At 44.4% G+C, this 27,072-nt stretch overlaps 1 protein-coding gene across 2 annotated transcripts in view; it reads right to left on the bottom strand.

The window, feature by feature from the left end:
• PHF2 (PHD finger protein 2) overlaps positions 1–27,072 on the bottom strand; it is a 52,170-nt gene that overhangs the window by 8,583 nt on the left and 16,515 nt on the right. For both annotated transcript variants that reach the window (XM_039703303.1, XM_039703302.1), the window contains exons 2-17: positions 21,689–21,774; positions 15,658–15,772; positions 13,340–13,500; positions 12,711–12,852; positions 10,160–10,346; positions 9,440–9,602; positions 8,507–8,594; positions 7,843–7,949; positions 7,455–7,546; positions 6,961–7,050; positions 5,839–6,201; positions 4,937–5,056; positions 4,255–4,373; positions 3,739–3,917; positions 3,460–3,533; positions 2,069–2,226 (exon numbers count right to left, since the gene is read on the bottom strand). In XM_039703303.1, the coding sequence (XP_039559237.1) occupies positions 2,069–2,226; positions 3,460–3,533; positions 3,739–3,917; positions 4,255–4,373; positions 4,937–5,056; positions 5,839–6,201; positions 6,961–7,050; positions 7,455–7,546; positions 7,843–7,949; positions 8,507–8,594; positions 9,440–9,602; positions 10,160–10,346; positions 12,711–12,852; positions 13,340–13,500; positions 15,658–15,772; positions 21,689–21,774 (2,244 nt within the window). The remainder of the gene's footprint in view (positions 1–2,068; positions 2,227–3,459; positions 3,534–3,738; positions 3,918–4,254; positions 4,374–4,936; positions 5,057–5,838; positions 6,202–6,960; positions 7,051–7,454; positions 7,547–7,842; positions 7,950–8,506; positions 8,595–9,439; positions 9,603–10,159; positions 10,347–12,710; positions 12,853–13,339; positions 13,501–15,657; positions 15,773–21,688; positions 21,775–27,072) is intronic.

Raw genomic sequence — 27,072 nt, 5'->3', positions numbered from 1 at the left:
TGTATCCTCATATGTAGAAACTGAATTTATAATATTTCAGAAGAGTATTACTGATTGAGAGGTGGCTCTGGAGAAGTCACAATTGTATAAAATGAAAGAACTCAAACAATTTCAAGCACAAACCCAGTGTTATCTTCCATTTTTGAGTCAGACCTGGACACGAGTAATTTTGCTCCTTTCAAGACCAGGTGAAGACCAGCCCTCCAAGCTTTTTGCATATTCCCTTTCAGTTCTTTCAGTCTGTTCCCACACTCACAGCAGCCTTTCTGCAGGAGCTCTGTCCTTCCCTCTCCCTGTCTTGCTGACACACACAGTTGAGCTGCAGCTCTCTAGAGCACTCCAGGTAATGCCATCAGGGCCTCTGGGGTGGCCAGCTGGCAGTGACAGCTCAGTGTTTTACAGAATAAAGCTTGCCATGGTTCAGATAAGGCCACTATCACAAAAAGTCCTGACCTGCTTCCCAGTGCCTGGGAATCCAGCACTGTTCTGACAGGGATGCAGGCACTGACTGCTTGTGTGGGAGGAGATCCCACAGTGACACAGGGCTGCTCCACAGCATCCACAATATACACATACAGACCTATAAATACACACATTCCCTACCCTTCATCTGCCCTGCAAGCAGAGAAAGGTGGGAATTGTTCCTGAGAGTCAGACATGACCGCACTGGCCTCATGCTGGGACGCAGCGTGTTTGCATATCACGTTTCTTCTGCTTCATTTTCAAAAAGACCACGTTATGGCCATTTGAAAAGCCAAATGCAATTATGAAATGAAACACAGTAATTACATTTACATGGGGCTTTTTCCAATCAAGGTGCAGCGCACACTGCCAAAACCCAGTGTTTATCCCAGAGCCAGCATTGATGTGACACACTCCTCCTGAACACCCCACACAGAGCAGTAACTCAGCCGAGTCTGGGGTGGGACTTTGATTTCAGAAACCACAGAGCCTTCAAACACCCTGGGTACAGCGCCCAGGCTCAGGGGGGAAAGCAAAGGCCTGGGTTTAACCTCTGTTCTGGTTTAACCCCTTGCAGACAGCAAAACACACCCCAAGCAAGGCAGACAATTGTCAAGGACCATTTCAAAGCATGCAGTGAGCTGTGTTATCCACAGAATGGCCACCAGTGTACACAGGGCCAAGGAAGATTTCTTTGAGTTCTTATAATAGTTGATAATTTTTCTTTTTTATAGCAAACTTCCAGCATGGAAGTTTTATTAACCCAGCAACTTTATGACAGTATCAGACACACCTAACTACTTTTTGATGTGTCTAATCCTCTGCTAAAATGAAACTGTAAAATCAACATGAACACTCATATTATGGACCATAATGCAGAAAGGAAAGGGAATTCACAGGGATGGTGTCAAGCAGATAAGTGTTAATGTGATTATTTCTTTCCACCTCTCACTGTTTGGATCACTGAAGGATCTGGTGCTGTACCTTACTGGCCATAGCCCAAAACATCCAGTGTCAGTTGCCACGTTCCACATAAAACACCACTAAGCCCAGGCAGACATTGCCATTTCAGATACAGAAGTGCCCATGAAAGAGCGTGCTTTTTTCCCCCAAGCCTTATTTTTTGGTGGGAAGAAGAATGATAACCACAGATGGATGGGAGGGAAGGAGGGAGGGAGGGAGGGAGGGAGGGCAGTTTCCTATATCCTTTTTATAAACACCCGGCATTTGTGGCACCTTAGAGTTCCTTATGGGAGAAATGCTGGCCACTTAGATAACTTTATTACAATCTCACTACATTAAAAACCTTAATTCTCACCCTCAAGCTGCAGTCACTGAACTCTCTCCTTGTTTTGAATTATTAATCTCTTACAGCATTATTGCTAAAACTGACCTTCATCATCTACAGATGTGAAACCCTCCATTTGTTCAAATTATAACCCCAAAATCTTTCCTCCCTCTCCCTCCAGATCGCAGGACAATGGAAAAGTTTGCTTACTGGAGATAAAGCAGTTGCCAAGCTGCAAAATTCATTCTTACTCACACACAATCACAAAAGGGCAATTTTGTTCACAGGAAAGAGGGAAAAGCATCCCCTGGTGCATACCTGTTGGTGTTATACTCTAAACCCCCAACTTCCTTGCTTGCCTGCAAAAGATCAAGAATTCCTGCTGAACTTCCACTCTCTTTCTTTACTTTGGAATTGCGTCCTGGCTTTGCCTCTGTGTCAATGTGAAGTAAATCTTCATCTGATGAGTCCTCGCTCTGCAAAAAGAAGGAAAGGGCTAAAAAAGGTGGAAACTCAATGAGCTGGTCCCCAAGAACAGCACAGTGATTTCTGCAGCCTGCTGCTCCTGCAAAGACACAGGCCTAGCCTTTGGAATTTGCTTTATTTTAACAAAACAAAAAACAAACAAACAAACAAACAAACCCAAAACAACAACCAAAAAAAAACACAAAAAAAACCCCACAAAAACAAACAAACAAAACAAAACAAAACAAAACACCCCAAAAACAAACAAACAAACAAAAAAAAAAAACCAAAAAACCCACCAAATCCCTAAAAAAAACCCCAACCCAAAACCATGGTAAAAATCCATTTCCTTGTAGCCTGTAGGCATGGTAGGTTTTTCTTTTCCTGTCCAAAGCTTTGAGATCTGATCCTGTTCATGGGATCAATTCCCTTTACCAGTGGTGTTTCCATCCCCACAGGAGCAGAGTGGGAGGATCAGGCAGAGAAATGGGACAGACATGTGGAACAATGCCATGTTGGGCTCTGGAAGGGAGTTGCCTACATCTGGCTCTCTCTCTGGGGCTGAGATTTCTAGCCACTGTAGTCTGGTGCCTAAGAAAACAAGTTCTTCCCCCCTTCCTGCCCTGCCTTCAGGCTGCTACAGCACCAGCCCTTATTGCTGTGGGTGCCAGTCTTGTCTCCAGGGACTCCCTCCTTAGGCTCCTGTACATGGAGACACCCCCAGCCCCAGACCTCTGGTACTGACTCAGACAGAGGTCTGTACTTCCTCCTGAACGTCCCAGACACAAATCAGGGTGAAAACAACTCCATAGTACTGAAGGCAAAGCACTTTGGTCATCTTTGGCTCTGTCTTAACAAACTATTTTGCTTTTTCTGACTTATTCTTGTATTATAATATGAATTTGTATTAACCACAGTTGGGCAAAACATTTAATTTTAATGTAATTTGATTTCCAGCATTGAGTTTCAGACACAGGGCGCACTCACACCTGGGCCATGCCATCCTGCAGGTAAGCTCCACCCAGGCTCACTGACACTGCAGGGACTGGGCTGGGCTCACCTGGGTTAGGAGTGTTCCAGAGCTCAGCCCATAATGGGCAGAGAGGCTCTGCCAAGTGGCACAAAACAAACACTTGAGTTGCTACATCACAGGAAGAGAATCACAGAATGGTTTGAGTTGGAAAGGACCTTAAAAACCTCGTGTTCTAGGTGTGTGTCCTTGAGAAGGTACAATAACCTCATACCTTGTATGGTACTGACTCCACCTTTGGCTTCTTAACAGGAGTGTGATGCAGGGCTTCCTTTTTATCTGATAAAACTGAATCAATAAAAAGAAACAAAAAGTCATATTTTTTCCCCTTCATAAACCAGCCCTCCTATTCCACTCACATTTGACTGATAGGTAAGACATGGCTTTCTTTATTCTAAATCACATAGTTTTTAAAGATTATATTGATTGTATTGGACAACCAGCACCTAAGATTTTGTTGAGCAGGTAAAGATAAACCAGGAAATATCCTTACAGGGCAGTTCTCTTTTTGCAGTGTTTTTCTTTCTTCTGATTGGAAACTCATCAATTTTTAGTTCACCATCATCTGACACATATTCATATTCATCCCGTACAGGTTTGGCTTTGTCCTCTTTAAAATTCTGCAGTGACCCAAACACGCTGGTATTCAGATGAGTTTTGACTCCCTTTGAACTGAAAAAAAAATATTTACAAATCAGTAACAACACTCTGAGTAGAAAACAGCTTGTGACTTGACAGACAATGAGTACCTCTGTGCAGAAATCTCAGTCAAACTGAATTTCTTCAGGGGTGCCAAATCAACTAGAATAATTTTACAAACACATTTCTGAACGTCCAATTTATATCTCAAAATAGGACTCTGACTAGAGCACTAGAAGAAGTTTTAATGATAGGGTATTTTCTACATTGACCAGAAAGGCAGGTTTTCATCATCTTGTATTAAAAAATATAAATAATGACCTTTTAATTTCCTTTTTCAGTTGATGTGTGTTGTCATATTTTTACTTACCCAAGCAACTTCTTATTAGAGAAAGAGAATGTGAATTTGTTGTCTTTATTGCCTGGTAAAGGCGTCTTTTCCGATTTGTGTTCCTCTTCCATTTTTAGAAGTGAATCAGGTTTACTGTTCTGAAAGGCAAAAGACCAAACCGAAATAAATAAATCAGTTAAATGAGTCCTTTATGTTTCAGCTTCCCAGGTACCCTCAGAATCTAAGCCTGTTAAATTTTCTCTTATTAAAAACCCTATCAAATCTTCCCTGCAGACAAAATGTTCTATTCTGTGGGTGAATTTCACTCACACTGCATTAGCCTTCAAAATAGGCAAGCTTTTAATCCATAGGCCATAATTCAGATTTCATTAACTCTAATCTTATGCCATGAAAATTAGTTATTGATTATTAGCTATTAGTTAGTTATTGATTTCTCATTAGTTATTGATTTCAGACTTAAACTAGTAGGACTGTGTCAGAGCAAGAATCACACTGAACCATCTCACTCTATGGACAAATGGAAATTCAGCACATGCTTTTGAAGAATCCATCCACCCTCTCTTCCTTTAGCAGGGATTATTTGATATTATTAATTCCCTTTTCTTTGGGAACTGAAAATTGGCTCCTTGTTCTCTCCGCTTAGACAGAGCCACAACCCTTGGCTTATCATCATGTGGCAGAATTTAAAAGGAGACATTACCTTGTATTTCCATTTGGCTTCTGTTTTGCTTTTATTTTGCTCTCGAACTTCAAATTTCTCCACCTCATTCTGTTTGCTCGCAGATTCCTTATTGGGAACACTTAAAACATTCTTTGCAGCCTGGGAAAAAAGTCAGGAAAAAGTCCTCTGAATGAGGATGGAGTGCTGGCATGTCAGAAACACAGGCTTTATGTGGGAAGTAACATGACATATTTTTGAAAACTCCCATTTATTCTTTTTGAATCCCAATTTGAGGTTCGATCAAATATTGCTCCTTCAGAGTGTGTAGAGTAGCAGCTGCACTTCTCCTTGATACACCAATACTCTCCGCTCTCTGTCTGTCACCTCATAATAGGTTTCACAAACTGCACACAGACTCTTAGAACTTCAGAAACATTTTAGGAAAGATTTTTCTTCATAAACATGGATATTTCTTCACAAACAGCATACAACAATTCCTCTGTCAGAGCCTTGATGGATCCTGGCCCCTACTGAAATCAGTAGCAAAATTCATGATGAATTACAGGACGTCAAAAAGAAACTTTTTTGTCCTACATGGGCAAAAGTGGAAGAAAACTATTGTTCTGTTTCCAGTCACCCATTCTAGAGTAACATTTCAAGCAAATGAGATACTTTAGAAATAAGTTCTTCCATGACAGACACCTTTTGATACCAGTGGGTTTCTGGGAGGCTTCACATCAATGAATAACCAGCAAAGAGTCAAATCAAACCCAGCAGCTGGGTAAGAGAAGGGCAATGAGCCAGCAGTTACAAACCTCTCCTTTGCTTCTGCAGAGCCAGGCTTTCACAATGTGTGCACATATTACTTTTGCATGAGACTTACAGAGTGATTTTGTCTCTCTGAGGGTGGGAGAAGAGGGAGAGGTTAAAACATGACTCACCTTCCCCTTCTTTGGCGTCTCAATCTTGGTCAGAGCCTCCTTTGTGTGTGCCTCCAGCAGGTCGAGGTTGGGGATGGCTGGTGGAGGGCTCTCCTTTGCCTTCTTTCCTTTCTTTTTGCCTTCTCCCTTCACTTTCGGTGTTTTGGGAGGTTTGGGGGGTTTGGGAGGCTTTGGGGGTTTGGATGGCTTGAGTTGTTTGGGGGTTTTCACAGTTTTGGGAGTCTTTTTTTTAGGAAGCTTTTCTAGAGGTGGGGGCGGAGGGGTGACTTGGACGGGCGACGGAGCCTCCTCCTTCTCCACAGGACAGATCTCCTCAGCTATGGGGTTGGCACTCAAGTCTGCTTTGCTGGCCTTTGAAGCATTCTGTGGTTTGGCACAAAGCATAAGGTGTTCAGACACACCTGTCCTGATTTTGATATTCACCTGCACCCTCTGTTAGGTGGGGAAACCACCCCAAAGATGCCCAAATTTGTGGTGGAGAGGATCTGCAGCACAGGTCAGTCTGACTGAGGAATGAAGATCCCATCATGGCCACAATTACACCCTGCTCACCAATCCCCACCCCCAGTTCCCACCTCCACATTCCCCAAGCCTGGTCTCCAGAGGCTTGGTAGGGAATGTAACACTCTCTGGGTTGTACCCTCATGTGGCCTGACCACATAGGATGGAGAAAATGAACAGCCTTCTGCTTAAAATGCTGATTGGCTTCAGCAAAACCCCTTTCCATTCAATTCTGATGTGATAAATATATCAGAATCACATTTCATGCCCTTGGGAAAAATTAGCAGTAATATAGCTGTCCAATTAAAATTAACACAGACTAATTAAAAATAAATTATTTTCTGCTTAACTTGCTATTCTGACAATCAGAAAACTTAAAATACTACATCAAAGAGGATCAAAGAACATTATAGGTTTCAGTTTTAAGGTCTCGGATTTGGTTAGGAACAGGGTGGAATGCAGCACAATGTCTTCCTGAAGGGGCTGAGCCAGTTGTGGTCACCTTTTGCTGTCACACATCTCCACCCAGCTGGAGTTGGTACCACACTCAATGGGTGATACCTCCATGCATTTTACAGCCTGAATGCCCAATACAGTAAATATTATAAAAACAGCACAAACCTCACTTAATCTTATTTCTTTGGCAAGGTCCTTGATAAGTTGTGCTGGTTTGAAGTTTTCTGGCAGTTCATCTTCATGCTCTGCTAAAGCCTAAAACACAAGAAAAGCCAAATTGCTGTTTCTGTGCAAGTTGTCTTCAAAAATTTTTTTAAAAATCCCTCTTGAAGTGACTTGTCTGTATTTTTTCCTATGTATTTAAATCAATCTTGACTTCATTAGAAATTCAAATAAGAAAAAAAGGACTTTTTTCCTATTCTGCATGTTATTGTAACAAGTTGTCCTGAGAGAACAACAAATCAATCATCTTTTTTTCAGGTATTATTTCATTTTCACAACTGCAACATCACTTTGCTCACCCCGCCATTCTCCCAGCTCCTTCTCTTTGGCGTCTTAGAATTGCATGCTTTGCAATGGAGATGTTATTTGTTCCACAATTTCCTCTCTGCTCTAGCAACAGACAAACACATAATATTTATCCATGCTGCCTCTCCTACCTGTTTTTTAGTCCACGACCTGAAAGCACCATTGAGAATCTTTGCTCCCTGAAGGAGATGAGCAGGTGGTTGTTGTCCAGCTTTATGCAAACCTAAGCAAAGAAAAAGACCAGTATCATTCAACCACTGACAGCTACAGTTGTTTATTGAAAGCATTTAATTTGAAAATTCTAACTGGGAAAGCTGAAGTTAACTCTTTGAGAGTTGATCCCCACAAATGAATCCCTACTACAACCTAAAGGTAATAAGCAGTGCTTTCATTGTGCCCCAAATCCAGCTAAGCCTTCCTGCCCTGTGCTCCTGTCAGTTATGGCTACTGAAATGCAGGGCAACTGTTCTCAGATCCCAAAGCTGAGCCACCAGGGTGGGCAAAGAAATGCAGTTTTACCTTTGAATTTCTCTAGTAGATGCTTCCCCATATACCAACACGCCGTTTCAAAGTTGGGAAACTGGGTCAGACTGACAATTTTCAATCTCCTTTCTACTTCATATGCCCTGCAAGATAAAGCCACAGGAATCTGAGCATGGCAGAGCACGAGTGTGTCACAGAAGTGCCAGGGTCACTTTGCAGTGGGTCACCTCTTTGTCCTGCTGCCATGTAGGCTGGCCTCAGGCCAAAAGCAAAACATTACAGCACTGGTAAAATACTGAGATACAGATGTATGATGGTTTTATTGCACTATTTGTCCAGAATCAGTAAAGAAATCGTTGCATTGTCTTACACTGGGCAAAGAGCCCAGCTGAGCAGGTGGGGGCTGATCCAGCAGCGAGTGGCAGGTGCCAGGGTAAAGCTCCAGGTAGTGTGTAACTGTTCTGCCTTCAGGATGTGGCCACATCAATCCAGGAATCTCAGGCATTCTCCTGTGCCTTGTCAACAGGTGTAAGGACAGCTCAGGATAAGTCAGCACGAGGGAATATGGTCAGAGGGGACAAAGGTGGGTGCACCAGCCAAAACTGCCCAAGAGCTACACCAGCATTACTGTCAGTGATCCTTATTACTGATTTATTTTAAAATGAGCTCTACATAACATTAGATTTTAAAGACAGATTACCTCATCTGCATTTCCACGCTTAGACTGTGTAGAAAATGTCCCGCAAAGGCCAGGCAGTCTACTGGTGTTAGAGTTGCATAAATCCAACCTAAAAGAGAGAGAAGAGTCCTCAAGACAAGAACTCGAAGGCTATTAGCACAGACTTCGATCCCAAATGATATCTACACTTCACTGAGCACCTTGCTCCATAGGTACCCACACAGCCCAGCCCCAGAACCACACACACTTTGAACAAAGCTGCTTCTGGTCCCATCTTTGTTTTGCTACATAATGGCAGCTGCTTTCCTGTCTCCACAAAGATCTGAAACAGCCCATGACGTGCTTTATCACAGTGTCAGAATCAGGTGTTTTCTAAATATGTATTTTCATACAAAAATCTACTCAAGTTTGTGAATCTCTGTAAACTGCTCTGTATTTGTTCCACCATCTGCTCCACAGAGGGTCAGAAGAGAAACACTTTCCACTTCTTACACCCAAGGTAAAATTCAAGTGCATAAACATTTGGTGCAAGAATCTACTCACACACAGTGACCTGTAGTTCCTTAGTGTCACAGGGGATTAAGGGGTGACAAGGATTTGGGGGTGTCATGGTCAGAATGCATGGTCAAATTCACTCCATGTAAATTGTCTGTTAAATGTCAGAAAGCACCAATGACATGGTGGATACAGAAAGAGAACTCATGGGTTACTACAATCCAGCTAGACCATGAGTGGAGCACTCTTCCTACAAGTTTAACTTTTAAAAGGCTGCTAAAATATTAATAGAAAGCAGTAAAAGTTGTGATTGTTTTGTTTGTAAGCACATGAAATAAAACCTCTACTGAGAATTAGACTCCATACTTTGTCAGAGAGAGTTGTCAAATCCCACCCCTCTGACATTTTGGATGTGCTACTCCAGAGGGTGAGGAAAGCCCTCCTCCCCCCCTCACCCACCTGATGGGATGAAGAGTGTCTGGCCTTGCTTAACAGTGCATTTGTAACATTTGTCTACTTGGTCTGCAAAAAACATCTCACTGTGATTTGCTGCTGACTGCCAGCGTTCATACAGAGAAATATTTGCAGAGGCTGGTTTGATGAGATAAAAGATCTTTTCTCCCTGAATTAGAAATATAAAATTAGCAATGAGCAGCCAAATCAAACAACACTGCACTGGCACACACACACACAAAGACACACACACACACACACAAATAGTTATCTAAATACACATGTATGTGTATTTTGGCGGTGTTTAAATCAAATTAATTTGTCAGCTTTTTACAGAAGGGCTGAAATAATTAAATCACACCTGACCATATCTGCTCAGATTTGTGGGAGTGACGGTACAAAAGGTTTACAGTGCCACGTTCCATCATGCTGCAAAAATAGGACATGGTATCTTTAAGGCCTAGGGTGATGTATGTGCAGAAGGCACTAAACAAATACAAAAATCCTAATAGTGAGAAAATACACAGAGGACTTCCATGCTCCAAGCCTTTTCTCACTCAGGAGACCCTGGCACCTCTGGGAGGGCGCTCAGAGCAGTAAAGGCTCACAAACAACAGGACAACGACGAAAAAACCCGAGAGCTGAATTTTGGAGAGAATTCTATATGGCCTTCGTGGATAAAATGGAGTTTATTACTAGCTACACCTGAGAGGCAGGCTCCCTCACCTTCAGCACGTGGTACCAGGCAGAAGCCCCCCCAGAGTCTATGTGGAAGTCAGTGTAGCTGTCTTTCACGCAGATCAGGCAGTACTTGGTCACTTTGGGTTTAGCCAGCAGAGCATCGTCAGGCCAGTAATTTTCCACCCAGGATAGCTTCTTAACGATATCAGGAGGCTCTACAAAGCTGGACATCCTTACAGACAGAGTGGAGAACAGACAGGCAGCTTTTAAAACAGAGCACCAGGACCCTGATACAGCAAGAAGCAAGTGTGACAAATACTTGCATGGCAAACTGGAGCAGCTCCTTTTGTGGTAGTGGAACTGCTCTTCATTCAGAAAATTAGGGAAAACTGTTTACAGACAGAGATCTAAGGTTTTTTAAGTGTGAAGACTTAACAACAATCCTTTGCCTTCTTTCAGCAGTATAATCTATGATCAAATATGTGCTGGTTGTAGTTTTCCAGCCCCTGCTACACAGGCTCAGGGACCACACTGCTGTGATCACAGTCACCTTCCCAGCCCCCTCCAGAACAGAAAGTGAAATGTGTGCACTTGGACAGAAATTCCCTGGTAAACTGTAAAAATTAGCAAGTCAAGCTTAATATTAATACTCCAAATAACAACAACATTAATGCTTGTTGATCAATAACTCTTGAGCTGATGCTGAAAATCAGCAATCTTCTTTAGATGGAGTAAATTATATTCAAAGCTCAGAAGAAGGAAAAAGTCTAGTTTGGGTTTATAATGTGAATATATTTAAAATATAAGATAGATAATACATATTTCTATAATTAATATGAATGAATCTATTTATGTACATTAAGAACATACTCTTACTGGATATGTATCTAAATTTATACAAAATATTATCTTCATTCACACTGAACATACATTCCTGATTATTTATTTACATCATGCATATATTATGTTTTTGTCAAATACATGACATATACTATAATCACAGCTAAGACAATGCAGTGGCATGACAGCCAGATATTAAATGTTTTGTCCTAGAATGTGCTAAATTTTTGATTCAAATAGTCCAAAATTTGGGCTGCTAGTGCAGGAATTAAAGATTCAGTGCTAGGCACTCTAAAATACCATGTCAGTAAGAGTATCTGCACTTCAAGCCAATATTAAATGCTCCCACATGTCAATGTGCTCAGTGTCAAGCCCTAATGACAATAACTCCATTGCCATGGCAGGGAAGATGGAGCTATGTATTCAATTAAACTGTCACTGTCTATGCTAAGAAATAAAATATTTGCTATTTATGTCTCGATTAGCAGAGTATGAATGACAGCTGCAGCAGTCCTTCAGGAAAAGAGACGTCCCATTATTTGGGGATAATGGCAGAAAGCTGAAAAAATCTCTGCTGAGAATCTCAGTGGTCCCAAACCTGCAGTGAGCAGAGCTGCTCTCTGCAGTGATGAGGGTGAGCCAGTAAATCCCAGCCACAGGGATCAGGGGAATGCCTGGGAAAATGAGCTTGTCATTATCCACCAGCCTTATTTTTTCAGCCTTCGTGCTGAAGCAAAATGCTCCCCAAAACAACCATTCTTTGTTTTCTGCTGACATTCATTATCATCTGTGTAGTGTGTTTGTCTGTAAAAGGATCTTTTCCTTTTCTGGTGCTTCCCTTCTGGAAGCAACAGCTACCCCAAAGGATCCAGGGCCTGTGAAAATAACCTGCACAGCTTTTGGTGTTCCATATCTCAGAGATGCCCCTGCCCACTGCTGCAAGGAAAGCACTGCTCAGTTATGACAGCACAGGCACAGAGAGCACCAGGCACTGCCCTCAGCATTGGCATCAGCTAATCATGGAATCACAGGGTGGTTTGGGCTGGAAGAGACCTGAAAGACCATCTCATTCCCATCTAGTCCTGGGCAGGGACATCTCCCACTGTCCCAGGCTGCTCCAAGCCCCAGTGTCCAACCTGGCCTTGGGCACTGCCAGGGATCCAGGGGCAGCCACAGCTGCTCTGGGCACCCTGTGCCAGGGCCTGCCCACCTGCCCAGGGAGAAATTTCATCCCAATATCTCATCCCTCTGATCTGCACCATCACCTCCAGACTGCCACTGGGAAGTCAGCATCACCCTGACCCTGAGCTGCTGTCAGACAGATCACAGATTACCTGGCAAAAGCACTGAAACCAGAACTAGAACTCATACTGTAGGATTACAGAATTATAACAAAATTCCAAAGTTATTCTCCTCAAAGGACACCCAGCAACAGGTTACCCTGCACCTAAAGTCAGAGCAACCAGAAGCTGCTAAACTTTCCCTAAGGAGGAAAAGCACTAGGGAAGGCAGAGGCCTAACCCAGACACATATCCCAGACACAATGTGAGATTCAGTAATTTTAAATTATAATTTCTATATAATTCTATGTGAGCAATATTAATATAATTCAAAAAAACCCCATATAGGGTAGTATAGTATAGCATACGGCTATGTTATTATATAGAAATATGTTATATACAAATAATAAATTAAATAAAAATTATAAATCAAAATAAATCTGTAGTAATTACTATGCAGCAGGCTGGATCCTTACCTGGTGTCAGAGAACTCCAGGTTTGTGACATTTAAGACCCTTTTCCTGTTTGTGCTGTAGTAGTAATCCACAAATTCCTTGAGCTTCATCTTGCAATCTTTCTGCTTGGTGACATCAGTGACATCAACACTCCGCTCCGGCCCTGCACATGAATTCAGCGGAGAGGACAGGTTGATGGACAGCCTGCCTTGCCCCCTTTTCTATGCTTGGGGTGAGTTAACCTGTCCAGAAATACCTAAATCTTCTGATTTTCTGCCTTTTTCAGCCCTTGGATCCTCCCTGTTGCTTATGTATGCACCCACACAGACACACGCACAAAAGACCTGCATATACATAAATACCCATCAAATGGTGCTTTTGTAGTCATGTCCCTGGGAAAACCATTCCTTGATGCTACTTTGGCTGTTACTGCTGATGCAGAGCTGTGGAGAGCCTCACTGCCAAGCTGCCACACGAAACAAGAATGACTTAATTGCTAACTACAACCTCCCACTACACAAAAAGCTGCACGGAGACCAGCACAGCTCATGGCACAGGCAATGTTTTAGAACGCGTTTTACAGTTTTCCATACAACTAATTGTTTCTGTAAAGCAGCTGAGCTCCAAGCACTGCAATGCCAGGTACCCACCAACGTAGTTCTCGACGTCGCTGACGTAGAAGGTGGGGGCAGGCACAGCCAGGCCCAGCCCATCCTTCTTGGGGACCAGGATGGGCTCGGCAAAGCCCTTCTCTTCCAAATACTCTGCTGTCAGCTGGCTGCCTGGCACTTTCACCACTATGTCTTCAGCACTGCAAAAGCAAACACAGATTCAGTGGTGAGGAGCTCCACGCTGAGGTTGGAATGCTCTGTGTTTCACTGCTGAAAGGAAGACACCATGAAAAAGGAATTATAGGCAAATTAGGTACATAAGCCAAAACCACATTTATTGCAAAGCACAAACAGCACAAAAAAAATCATGCAATCGCTTGAGCCTCATGCTCCAGCTAGTGGGAAGTCCTAAAATTATTGCTTGTAGCAAAAGACCATTTTCCTCAACTGTAGGATCAGTCGAGCTACCAGTGATCAATGTTAAAGAATTAATGTTACATGTTTCACTCTGAAGAAGATGAGGTTAAAAACGTTACCCAATCTCAAATAAATGGCCCTAGAAATGCTTTGCAAATCATTTTAAAACAGTTGAAAAATGTGCTCAGGAAGTGTTCTGCAGGTCATTTTGAAGTGGCAGGAACACGTTCCACTGTCCCAGGCTGCTCCCAGCCCCAGTGTCCAACCTGGCCTTGGACACTGCCAGGGATCCAGGGGCAGCCCCAGCTGCTCTGGGACCCTATGCCGGGCCCTCATCACCCTCACAGAGAATAATCAATTTAATTGTTTTCACTGCTACTTCCCCTCCAGCAGCCATTAGGTCTGAGTGATGGGGCCTGGTCTGTCCCATCTGCACATCCCATTCATTTGCTTTGGGGGAGAAAATTCCTCCACAAGACTTGGTGTCTGAGTCCTGAATCTTGCAGGCATTTTTGTGCTACAGACCCTCCTGTCTCAGGAGATTTCATCGGGCAGCAGGATTTTCTTATGCACACATTAATGAGTAACAAAGAGAAAAAATGGGGGGCTCTATTCTTTATAACAATTTTGGAGTGACTCAGAGATAGTGTATGTGTGACTGCAGTCTCAGAGCCACCCAAGGTTACTGAAATCAGTCTGCCTGGGCCATAAATCTTTCTTAAAATGAGCTGTGCAACCTGTCAAATTACAAATGAAAAAAAAAAAGAAAAACAAAAAAGGACAAACAGCAAAGATAAAAAACCTTGCAGGCCCCAATGGAAATAGCCAGGCAAGTGAAAATACTGGATCCTGAGCTTGGCGAAACACATCTGTAAAAGCTGCAAAATACTTTACAGGATTGTTTTCAGTTTTTTCTTTAAGCATTCTAAGACTAGTATCTTAAAGACAGTGTGAAATTAAATTCTCCATAAAAAGGAAGAAGTTCTGTGTTTACTTTGCCAGTCTCCAAGGATGGTTCTAAAATAATTAGTTATTAATAATTAAAGATTTATTTGGCTACAGCCTACATTAAAGTGCCAAAAGAAAATTATCATTCTCGCAAATGGCTGTGGAGCAGCCTAATAACATGTGGGACATGTCACCTAACAATTAGTACCATTCATTACCCCAGTGAGAGAGCCTTTGTCACCCAGTGACTGAGCATGTCATTGTTCTGTCCAAGATGGGGACAGACTTCAGCAAAGTCGTTAGGATTTTAAGAACTGGAGAGTTCTATGCAATAAGTGGGTTAGTTTCTTATGCAAGTGGATGTTCTAGGGGCCAAACACACTCTGGGTTCAGCCTGGAGAAGAGAAGGCTCTGGGGAGATCTTAGAGCCACTTTCAGTGCCTAAAGGGGGCCTATAAAGAACAGCAAGAGTGAGTTTCTCCAGAGGCAGATAGGGATAGGACAAGGGAGAAGAGTTTTAAACCAGGAAAGATTTAGATTGGATGTTTGGAAGAAATTGTTCCCTGGGCGGGTGGGCAGGCCCTGGCACAGGGTGCCCAGAGCAGCTGTGGCTGCCCCTGGATCCCTGGCAGTGCCCAAGGCCAGGCTGGACACTGGGGCTGGGAGCACCCTGGGACAGTGGAAGGTGTCCCTGCCATGGCAGGGGTGGCACGGGATGGGCTTTAAGGTCCCTTCCCACCAAAACTATTCTCTGATTCCATGATCCTTGCCTTCCCAAATCCCAGCATCTATGGAAATCCACAGGCACTGGGCTCAGCTGAGATGAAATCTGAATACAGCTGCACAAATGTGAAAAAGGGAAGAGCCTGGGACACCTGCTATCAAACAGCATTGATTTAATCACCAATACTCTACAATGCTTCCAGCACGGCCCATTCCCAGCCTCACAAGACCCCAGCACTGCCCCTGTGCCCCATTCACACCGAACCCACCTGGGAAATGTCCGGCTCCGCAGCTCTTTTATAAACACTTGGCTCCCGTTCTGCACAGGCTTCACCTCCGTTGTCTGGCCGGTATCATGCTTATGCCAATTTCTTTTCTTTTTCACTGAAAAAGAATGAATTGGTCAGCTATGTTAAGTTGAAGGTAATTATTAAGACATTGGCAGGAAGGATGAACCTTCATTTAATTTCTCTCACGAGCAGAGTGGAGGGAACCCCCGCCATGCTGCCCTGCAGATTTTAATATTGCTCTCAGTGCCCCATTAGACAATTGTGGTGCAGTTGAAGATCCATTACAGAGTGAGCAGTGAGCATTTTGGAGCAGAGGGCAGCAGTTGGGTAATTGCTGAGCTGCAGTGCCTGCAGCCTCACACAAGCACCGGCTCTGGACACTCTGGGCTCTCACACTGTCCCTGATCCTCACCAGGAAACTCCCTGAAAGCCCCTTGGCACAACCTGCAGGACGGATCTGTGGGAATGCATTCGTCAGGAATGACCTCAGAATAAAGCTCTGTCCAGTGGTCCTGTATTTGACACCAAGTTTGATGGGATTTTATTGTGCCCTGCACAGGGAATGGACAGGGAAGGAGAAGGAGAAGGAGAAGGAGAAGGAGAAGGAGAAGGAGAAGGAGAAGGAGAAGGAGAAGGGGAAGGGGAAGGGGAAGGGGAAGGAAAAGGGAAAGGGAAAGGAAAAAGGAAAAGGGAAAAGGAAAAGGAAAAGGAAAAGGAAATTAGTTGCTAGAAGTGCAGGGAAGGGAATTTATCATGCCTCAGAGCTGCAGCTGGTTGAGGCCCCCTGACTGTGCTCCCAGAGGGATGGATGGACACACAGGACAGTCTATCAGGAATAAAGGGCCAGCAGGAATGAGCACATGTGAGCCCGTCAGGTTTCAGTGTGGTTTTGCCCTGCCTCTAACAGCCAGATAACACAAAGCAAGAAAAACAGGTCCTGCTTTTTCCCTGAGTCAGCACTATCTCCCTCAGCTTCCACAGTGAGTGCAGAGAAACTCACTTTGGTAGGAAACCGGCTTTTTCCTCATTTGTATCAGTTAAAGCCTCTGTTAATAGAATTTTCATATGTCACATACTTTCACTTTCCACCCTTGTTCTACATCATGAAACTCAGTATTTCACCCCAAGTCCAGACCTCTTATCAAAACAGTGAGGGAAGGCAGCATACCCCTCGCAGATGGCACCCACTCCTCACTCTTTGCACTCACACAGATCCATACACTTTTCCATTAGGAAAGGAATCTGGAGGCCACAGATACAATACATGAGATTTGGAATGAGCAAATTTTGCTTTCCCAACCACAGCCCTGGAATAACTCAAGGAAAGACATCTCCCAGTGAGTCCATCCCAGGTTTTGCACAAAGCATGTTGGGTTTATTAGTTCCATGCAGGCTCCAGCCTAGCTGGAGATATTCATTAAAGCTGCTACTTCTTTATCTTAATGACTCTCAGGCTTAGTGTATTAATTCAATGCTCCTGGTAACAAAGGAAACAAGCCTGGCTTGAATGCCAAACCTACCAGCTCTCCCTCCCTTCCCAACCCCCGCCTCCTCCCCCTCTCAGCCATCTGAATCCACACCACGAGTGTGCTGATTGCACTTGCACTCTGAGTGCAAGTCCCAGGGAAAGAGGTGTCACTTGCTACAGGAAAATTAAAGAGCTTAACCACATTCCTTTATTAACACTCCAGACAGCACAGAGCATCGGAAAATGAAGGCGACAGATCAGTGCTGAATTAACAAATCTACTGCAACTCTCCCAAAACCTCCAGGGAGCTCTTTGCCTCAGCACCAAGGGCTGGCAGGCATCCCCTTTCCCATGAACCTCCGCATCCAGCTCTCCCATCCAGCTCTCCCATCCATCTCACCCATCCAGCTCACCCATCCAGCTCACCCATCCAGCTCTCCCATCCAGCTCTCCCATCCAGCTCTCCCATCCAGCTCTCCCATCCAGCTCTCCCATCCAGCTCTCCCATCCAGCTCTCCCATCCAGCTCTCCCATCCAGCTCTCCCATCCAGCTCTCCCATCCAGCTCTCCTGCAGAGGCAGCCCAGATTCTCACCCCAGAGCATTCCCCAGGAGGAGCTGTGTCCTGGACACCAGCTGGAGTCCATTACACTGCATCAAGCACTTGACTCTTGGTCATTTTCAGCCACACTTTCTATATTTTATCTTTGCCTTGAACACCACAGTAAGGACTAAAGACTCATTCTCACATGCAACAGATCCCAGCTTGGGCCAGAAAAGCTACTTTTTTGTAATTTATCACAGATTTCTTTTTCTGCAGATCTTTCTGATCCAAATTCAACCTTGGAAGTCCAGCACTGGAAAAAGGGAATAAATTTTTATAAAAACTATATCTTAATATGAGTAATTAACATATATATATAATATTAATATATACAATTATATAGTAATATAATTATAATTACTATTAATTATATATTAATTACTATTAATTACTATTAATTATACATTAATATTATTATAAATTATAATAATATATATAGATACACATATATTATGTCAAACCTATTTGTGTAGAAGGGATCATCAACTTGAATTCTCGTGAAGAATGAAAGGGTGGTCAAGCATGGGATAGGGCTGCCCAGGGAGGGGTGGAGTCCCCATCCCTGGAAGTGCTCATGGAACTGCTGGACATGGCACTCAGTGCCCTAGTCTTAACAAGCAGGTGATCAGTCACAGATTGGACTAAGTGATCTTGGAGTTTTTTCCAACCTAAATGACTGACTTTAAAGCCCATCTTGTTCCAGCCATGACCTAGAGCAGGGATAGCCAGGAGCACCCTGTGAGCTCTCTACTGATCAGCCCCAAAGGTTGTAAGTACTTAAAGCCAAACACAGCCTTTGGCTCACTTGCAGCTCTGTAACTCCACTGATTCCAAAGGATTTCTCCTGATTTTCACTGTGGCAAATGAGGCAGCAATCAAACCCAGCATTTTAGACTGTGTTATGAAAATGAGCCAAGCCTGCCCAAATGAAGCCCTTACATTTTATTGAAATGATGTCAGAAAATGTTGGATGAATATGGATGATTTTTCCCAAAGAGAAGTCCCTACACATTTCATTAAGCAGGAATGGCTTAAAATGCCATGTGACAGGAAGCAATCTTCTGAGAGCAGCCACTCACCACAGTGGTAATGTGGAAAAATGTAAGGAGAGGAAAATGATTTTTAAATTTGACATCTGGAAAACATATCTGGGAGAAGGCAAGCTCCAGAAATACATGTATATTTTTAAATCCAGACAAGTTGCATAACAGACAATTGGTGTCTGTGTTTCCCTTTGCTAATCTCACCATAATTAAATCCTACCAGAGAACTACTGGTGCTGGAACAACTCCTACTCGTTTATTACAGAGCTGATAGTGCTGGATAACGGGTCTGAACAGATTCTGGAGCAGTTAATAAGCAAAGGAAGCGATCTCCCAGCAGTGCCCAAGCCCTGCAGCAGGATATCCTCCATGCAAATTCCAGCAGATGGAATTCACCAGCCGAGCCGCTCCCTCCTTCACTTCTTCCAGCTTCTAACTCCCCTGGCCTGGTGTACCCTGCAGGGATGAGCTAGAGTAGAACAGCCTCCTTTTTCCACAGAATCCACCACTCTACACATTAGCAGGGAAAATTACTATGCAGCTTGTGACCTTGTCACCAAAACTCAAGGTAAGGATAGCTATGATTTTTATCTAAATAAAACTTTTGCACTTCACTTCTTTGATGATTGGTGTTGCATGTCATTAAACTGCATATTCTGTACTCAAAGAGAAAAAAGGAAGTGTGCTGGCTGTCCTACAGAATGGATGTTGTTCTGTATTCCCACCATGCTGCATCCCCAGAGGGAGGAGGGTCAAGGGACACCTTCTGAGACCCCAGCTGCAGAGCTGCCCCAGATCTGCAGGCCACAACATCAGAATAATGTGGAGCTGCTGGAGAAATCCACAGGAAGCCATGGAGCTGCTCCAAGAGCTGGAGCCCCTGTGTTCTGGAGGCAGACTGTGAGAGCTGGGGGTGCTCACCTGGAGAGGAGAAGGCTCCAGGGAGAGCTCAGAGCCCTTTCATGGCCTCAAGGGGCTCCAGGAGAGCTGGAGAGGGACTGGGGACAAGGGATGGAGGGACAGGACCCAGGGAATGGCTTCCCACTGCCAGAGGGGAGGGATGGATGGGAGTTTGGGAATTAGGAATTGTTCCCTGTGAGAGTGGTGAGACCCTGGCACAGGAAGCCCAGAGCAGCTGGGGCTGCCCCTGGATCCCTGGCAGTGCCCAAGGCCAGGCTGGACACTGGGGCTTGGAGCAGCCTGGGACAGTGGAAGGTGTCCCTGCCATGGCAGGGGCTGGAACTGTGCTCCAGCAGCATTTTCTGCTGGGCTGAATGCTCTGGGACACATCAATGGATTTTTATTTGGATTTTAAAAAATGGATAGACAGAAACATTTTAAAAAGCATCAGAATTTTGTTGTCAATTCAACTCTCCTCATCATAACTGGTATATTAAACTTGCAATCTTTTTATCAAAACTGCCATGCCTTGAATTCTAGGATGACGCACCCCAGTTTTTATAGAACTGATATTCAATTCCTGATTATAGGTTTTTGCTGCTTCTGCCTGTGTTTTTCCCCTTGCCCTGAAAAGTAGGTGCCTTTCATATTTTTTTTTTTTAAGTGAAAGAATTCAAAGTATCAGACCCATCTCGAAGTTATGCACTGACAGACTCAGAGGGTGGAGATCCTGTGCTGCTTCTTCCCTCCTGGGTTAGGAACAGTCTGGGAATGCCTGCAATCACCCCCCCTCCAATCCCAAACCATTAATTTCAAAATGATTTGTGGTTATTTGTGTAAGCAGGAAAACAAAACACTACAAAGGCTGATCCTTTCAAACCACAACATTTTGTAGGGACATATTGATTTTGTCTTGCAGAACCAGCCCCCCAGTTGGGATTTTGCCAGTTTCTCAGTTGGACCCTCTGGGAGACAGGAGCAGCTGCAGGTCATTCCGTTTTCCAGTTCACATTTGATTTTAAAAAATCACAGTGGAAAACACAAACAAAACAAACACTCAGACTCCACCCCATTCTCACTAGAAATTTCTTAAACTTTAAAAATTAAGGCAATAATTGTTAAACAGAAATAATTGCTTGGGTTAAACATTCTGAATTTTAACACAACAGCAGTCACCTTGCAGTCATCCCTTCTTTCACACTAAATAAAAGGTCATCAGGCTTCCCTCAGCTCCAGCAGATGAGCAGGGTGCTCTTCCTCTGCAGGACGCCCTTAGGTTGCAGAGCAGCAGGATCCTCCCTGGCACTGTTGCTTATTTATAACAACTGGTTTTCAAGCAAAGCTTTTAATCTTTCACAGGGATTGGTTTCTTTTCTTCTTTTTTTTTCTCCATTGTATAATAGAAAGAATTTGTGAATTAATCTGACCAAAGCAAACACATCCCACGATTCCTTCCCAGACAAAACTCCCACTGAGATCAACTGTCACTTTTGCTCAGGAGAATCTTTTTCCTGTGAAAGAACTGCAAGAACTGGCACCCTCAGTGTATCCTACAATTGACTGACACTGAAATCGCTGCAATTCCATTTCCAAGCCAAGCACAACAAACTGCTTCTTACTTTTCTCATCTGCAGACAGAAAACTCCATGTAGGTTCCAAAACTCTCTCTATTAGCACTTAGCTGCCTCCATAAGGTTTTTCTAGCCCACATTACTGAGTGTAGGCACAATTCAAGCCAGGAAGGACACTCAGTTTTTTGTGGGGTTGAGGACTGCAGTTTTCCAGGTAAGTGCCTGCATGAGCTCACACATGTGCCTAAGGCTACAGCAAAACTCCGTGATCCAAACATCTTTCTTCACCTTCTGGTTTGAATTCCAGTATTTATGGCACATGATACTGAGGTGTGCCTTTTGTAATGACCAAAACAAAAAGCTCCTGTTGTTCAAACACCCTCACCCTGCTGTGTGTCAGGGACTGGCTGCACAGGGGTACTTACAGGTTGACTTTCCGTGGGTTTTCTCACAATTTGGACAATGATAGATGTCAATATCTGGTGCCTCCTCTTCTTCCACACCAACACAGCTGGAACACAAGAAGGCAAATCTGACATTAGCCTGACCATGCCCAAGCATACCATTAATGATGATAGCCCCATGTGTTTGCAGCTGCACTGACCAGCAGCACCCTGCCCAAACCAGCTTTGGGGCCGTGTATGCTGGTTCAGACTGGGTTTTTGTCACCTACATTCCTGAGGGCTTGCTCCACAAGCTGCCAGCCAGAAGTCCACCCAGTAGCCCACTGCGGAACTCCAAGAAAATGTGGCAGAGAGACACACAGGATTTTGTTTTTTCCAAGGAGACTATTTTGCACCTACACAGAGTTCTCCCAGTACCATCCGACACAAACCCAACTAACAAAACACACTTTCGCAAAATATGTGTGGACAGCTGTGAAGTACCAGAGGGATCTTGGCAAGGGATACCATGTGCACAGCTTCCATAGGTCCCACCTCTGCTGCAATGTAGGAAGATGAGGAGGTGAAGCAGACACGCCAGGATGCCACCGAGGTGGGTTTGGGTGGGACACACCAGCAGCAGCCCTGGGCACGCCCGTGGACAATCCCGCAGGAGCACAGCGTGGCGAGGAGCCAAGCACACAGCTAAGCATTGAAGCACCCAAGACAAGAAGCTGCTGCACAGTCCAAGTGCCAAGCAGCCAGCCAAAGAATCCAGGTGCAGCATGGCACTGGCCTGCCCACAGAGGGAGCAAGGGCAAAGGGGACTCTGCTCCTGCTGCCTGTGTCAGGAGCAGCCCAGGGAAAAAGAGTTCAGTGCGGTGCTCTGGGATTCATCCCTGGTGCCTTGGCTCCATGGGAGCTCAGCTAGGCAAGATCACCCACCAGAGGCATCAGAGGCACCTTAAGCTGCAGCACAAGGAAGGCTGGATCGCACCGTGCCAAGAGCTCTCCTGGGCTGTCTCTACTTTATCTCCTGAAATGCCTCCTCAATGCTCCTCAGCTTGCAGAGAACATCAACACTGCTTTTCTGCCAGGGAAAAGGTATGGGCAGGGGTCACACAGTGCTACCTCCATGCAAAAGGCCACATTCTGCATCCCGGCATTCCTCAGCAGGTCTGAGCACTGACAAGTGCAGGAGTTCAGAGTTCATGGCTCCTGTTTCAGCCTGGAGGAAGCAGAGCAGAGGATGGCTGCTTCATCCCAAAGGCCAGGAAGCAGTGTGAGCCAGTTCTAGCAAGCACCTCACAGAAACTCAGATCATTCTCGCTCTGTTCAAGCTCTGCAGGACACCAGCGTGTCCAAAAATTGGTTCAGCAACAGGAGAGATTCATACAGGGTGGACACACAGCAGCACCTGGTGCTGGTCCAGAAGCAGGAAGGCCATGACCTAGGTGCTGATAAAGGAGGATAACACACAATCCTGTGCCCACCCCTCCCATGAGAGTCCTGGACCCACTCCCTAAGGGCTCTGGGTGCCCTTCCCAGGGCATGCACGTGTCCTAGAACCAACAGAAGCGCACCTGGGGCATGGAGCAGCTGTTAAAATGCACTGAGCCCCCATTTCCAGAGGTGGTTTTGAACCCCCTGCTGACCCCAAGGCCCCAGTGGTGCACGTCACCATCACAAACCACAGGCACACCTGCTGCTGGAGAACAGCAGCATCAAAACCAAGGCTGCAATCATGCTGGGAAAGGCCAAACTAGCTAAGATACAGCAACACATCCTTTTTATTACCATTGTAATTGTTGCGTCAAAATAAGATCCTGCCAGAAGCCTTGGTAGGTATGGTGCCCCTGTTGTCAATGTGGGAGCCAGCTCCCTTCCAAACAAAGAGCCCAGGGTGACAGGAGCTCTGTAACTAAACCCAGAGACACTCTCATCTCTGTGAAGCCAGACTGGGAACAAAAATCACTATTTTGGAATTGTGTCAAAGCAACTGCAGATTTGGCTGATTTTTTTCATTAAACAGTTACTTGAAAAAATACAAAATTATTGTGTGTCCCTGGGAAGCCAGCACAGAAAACTGAAGTTTGCTGACAGGAAAAATCACCATCACAACTATCCAGTCCTCAGAATCCTGTACATATATAGAGAAAAATATCAGATTGGTTGAAAATACCAGAAAAAAATAGTAGAAAAATACCAGATTAATCAGTAGAAAAATTAAACAAAGATTGTTTAATTTTGGTAGATTTGAGCCAGTGTAAGAGAATGTAGAGGATTCCTCTACCCACAAAGCTCTGTCAGCTGCTTATGCCACTGGATTCAGCTGGCTAAGCTCAGTAAAGGTATGGATTAGGCTCTCTACAAGAGCTTGAAAACTCTATATTTAGCTGAAGTAAGGAGATGAGACCCTTGGCACAGGATGGGAGCAGGTCTGAGCAGCTGTGGCACAGGGCAATGGCTGCAGCATGGTGGGAGCCATTGTTCTGAGAGAGTCAAACATCTGAGGGAGCAACACAGAGAAGTAAAAATAACTGACCTCAAACTCCAGCCAGCCCCTACAACTTTTCCAACTAAACTATGGTTTTGGAATAAGGCTTGGCCACTTACAGCTGCTCACAGGGATGCACCTGCTGTGCAGGGCACAGATGTGGATGCTGGAGCAGCAGCCACCACCACCTCTCACAGCTCAAAAAAACCTTTCTCACCAAACACAGCAAAGATGGCCTAAGAGATTAATTTTCCTGCATCCAGGAATCTTATGGATTTCAACAATTTCAACCAACCTGATGGCTGATTTTTAAATGGTCGTGAAGTGATTTAACTCATGTTGAGGCAGGATAAAACTAATTTGATAATGAGATAAAAGGGAAATATTATTAAAAATGTATTTGAATTTCACCAAAACTGTTGTAGGGGAAAAAAAATTAAAATGACAAGTAAAGGCTTTGATATTGCAGCTGTTTAAGCTGATATCTCACCCACATTACATGGATTTAAAGGAGAATTAGCACATTAGAAGCTTTTGCAGTCAGAGGCTACAAATTACATTTTTGTAAGACACTCTGCCCTTTGCCACTTTAAAATGAAATTGCTTCTGTGTTTGCAGTGAAGAGATGTTCAAGTTTCGATATTCTGATAAAGCTAACAATGATTTTTCTGTTGTGCAGGCAACACCTTTTAGGTGAGTAAACTAAACTGGTTTTATAGCATGAAAGTTTCTGGCAACCTGGGGTTGTCATCTGCAGGGAGGTGACATTTTAAGTAGCTTCAGGAGAAAAATTAACCCACTTAGTATCTGTTCTATCAAAACCGTGTCACCTCTATTATCAACCAGAAGACAATATAGAAAAATATGAAAAAAAAAATAAACAAGAAAAATACTCTTAGATGGGGAAGAAAATCAAATCTAGGAAAACAGATATAGAGCTGAAGAAAAAAATAGGCTAACATCCCTTCCCTTCCCTTCCCTTCCCTTCCCTTCCCTTCCCTTCCCGGCACTGCTCCACCCCAGCTCATGAGGACAGATGATCAAAGCTCCATGGAGTGTAGAAGAAGAACTCACAGCGTTTTTACAGGTCACAATTAGTGACTACCCTGAGCTCATCCCTATCCCTTACAGCTGGTACTCCTTGGTGTGTCACCAGTCACATGTTCACAGTCACGCTCTTCCTTAACGAGGTGTAATTTCATTTACTTCTGCAATTTGCACAGAAGATACCTGTCCAGTTCCAGAAGCCTCTACCACCTGGACAAAGCCATAGGTGCTGCAAAAAAGCAGCACTGCCCAGCAGTGGAGAGGCTCACACTTCATGTTTGGATGCCAGGTCAATGTTAATTGTCCATCCCAGCACCCAGAAATGCAACAGCCAACACTGTGAGCACAAGAGAATTTAATGAAAGACAGAGAAGGGGAAAGAGGGAGGCCATTTTGAGAGCAAGGAAATGAGCTGTTCCATGGGTTCATGTCTTCTGGGCTGTTTTCCTAGTGGTGAACTCTGACCAGAGCTCTCTCCTGTGTGCTCTCCAATGTCTCCAGAGCAAACAAACAAGCCTTTTCCTAAGCAGAAGGATTTGTCTCATCTAATCAGTCACATGTTTTCATGAAACAGAGATTTTGGAGAGATGAAGCCTGCTGTCAGCTGGGCTTGAAGAAAAGCAGCGAGTTCAGGAGTCATCCAGGAGAACAGGGACACACGTTGGTGTCACTCCAGTAGGAGACCCAAGGCCAAGGACAGCAGAAGGAACTCATGTGCTGGTGTGGGCACAGGGGTGAGAGTGCCCTGCATGGATGTCTTTAATTAAGGCCTACATAAGAGAGAACTCAAGCTGTACTGGACAGACAGAATTTCACATCACCTCTCATTTGCTCACAGAAACACAAATGTGGAGAGAAAGGGATGGGGAAAGGAAGAAGGAAAGGGAAAAGGGAAAAGGGAAAAGGGAAAAGGGAAAAGGGAAAAGGGAAAAGGGAAAAGGCCTCCTTGCAAACTGAACAGCATCTGCACAGTCCCAGCAAGGAGCCCAGCAGCACCTGAATGCAGGCACAGGGACAATCCTCACTGCTTATTAGATTGCTTGGACTGCTTTTCATCCCAGGAAATGAGCTCAGCTTTTTGACTCAGTTTCCCCCCTGCAGGCAGCAGCATCACCAACACCTGCCCCACGGCCTCAAGGCTGCTGATGTAGAATGGACAAACACTCATTCAGTGCTTTGCAAATGTCCAGCTCTGTGCAAGAGCTGGGCTGTGCGGCCCACACAGAGCTTTCAGAGGCTTCATAAAATCATGGAATATCCTCAGCTCAAAGGACTCATTAATTAGGGTTAATCATGTTCAAAGTTATATTTCAGATCTTGGTTTAGTGCCTGCTGCCAATAAGTGGAAAACTGAAATCCAGAACTATTGGCAGGAGGGTTTTTTTTTTCAGATTTTAAGTTAAAGACATCACTCTAGTAGGATGAAAATTAATGTGAAAGTTAAATAAATAAAACCCAGTTTGCTATGTATTCTTATCAGATTATCACAGTCTTCCTAAACAATTGCCATTTTGATATTTATGGAGAGAAATGAACTAAATCATACAAGTGTGACCATGTTTTTTCAGTATTATTGAAAATCTTCTATGTCTGAATTTTCTCTAGCTCAATGATAGGATCGTGGAGTCCCACCCCAGGCCCTGCACAGACCCCCCAACAATCCCACCCTGTCCATCCCTGGCAGGGTGTCCAAAGGCTCCTGGAGCTCTGGCAGCCTCGGGGCCGTGCCCATTCCCTGGTGAGCCTGGGCAATGCCAGCACCCTCTGGGGAAGAACCTTTCCCTGAGACACAACCTCACCCTCCCTGGCACAGCTCCAGCTGCTCCCTCAAATCACCAGAGACCCAGAGCCTCAAGTAAGTAAGGAGAGATTTGGGAGGGAG

This window comes from Passer montanus, unplaced genomic scaffold (genome assembly GCF_014805655.1).
Source record: "Passer montanus isolate IOZ18808 unplaced genomic scaffold, ASM1480565v1 scaffold162, whole genome shotgun sequence".
Classification (NCBI taxonomy): Eukaryota; Metazoa; Chordata; class Aves; order Passeriformes; family Passeridae; genus Passer; species Passer montanus.
The sequence above is the reverse complement of the archived record's forward strand: the minus strand, read 5'-3'. Positions and strand labels throughout refer to the sequence as shown.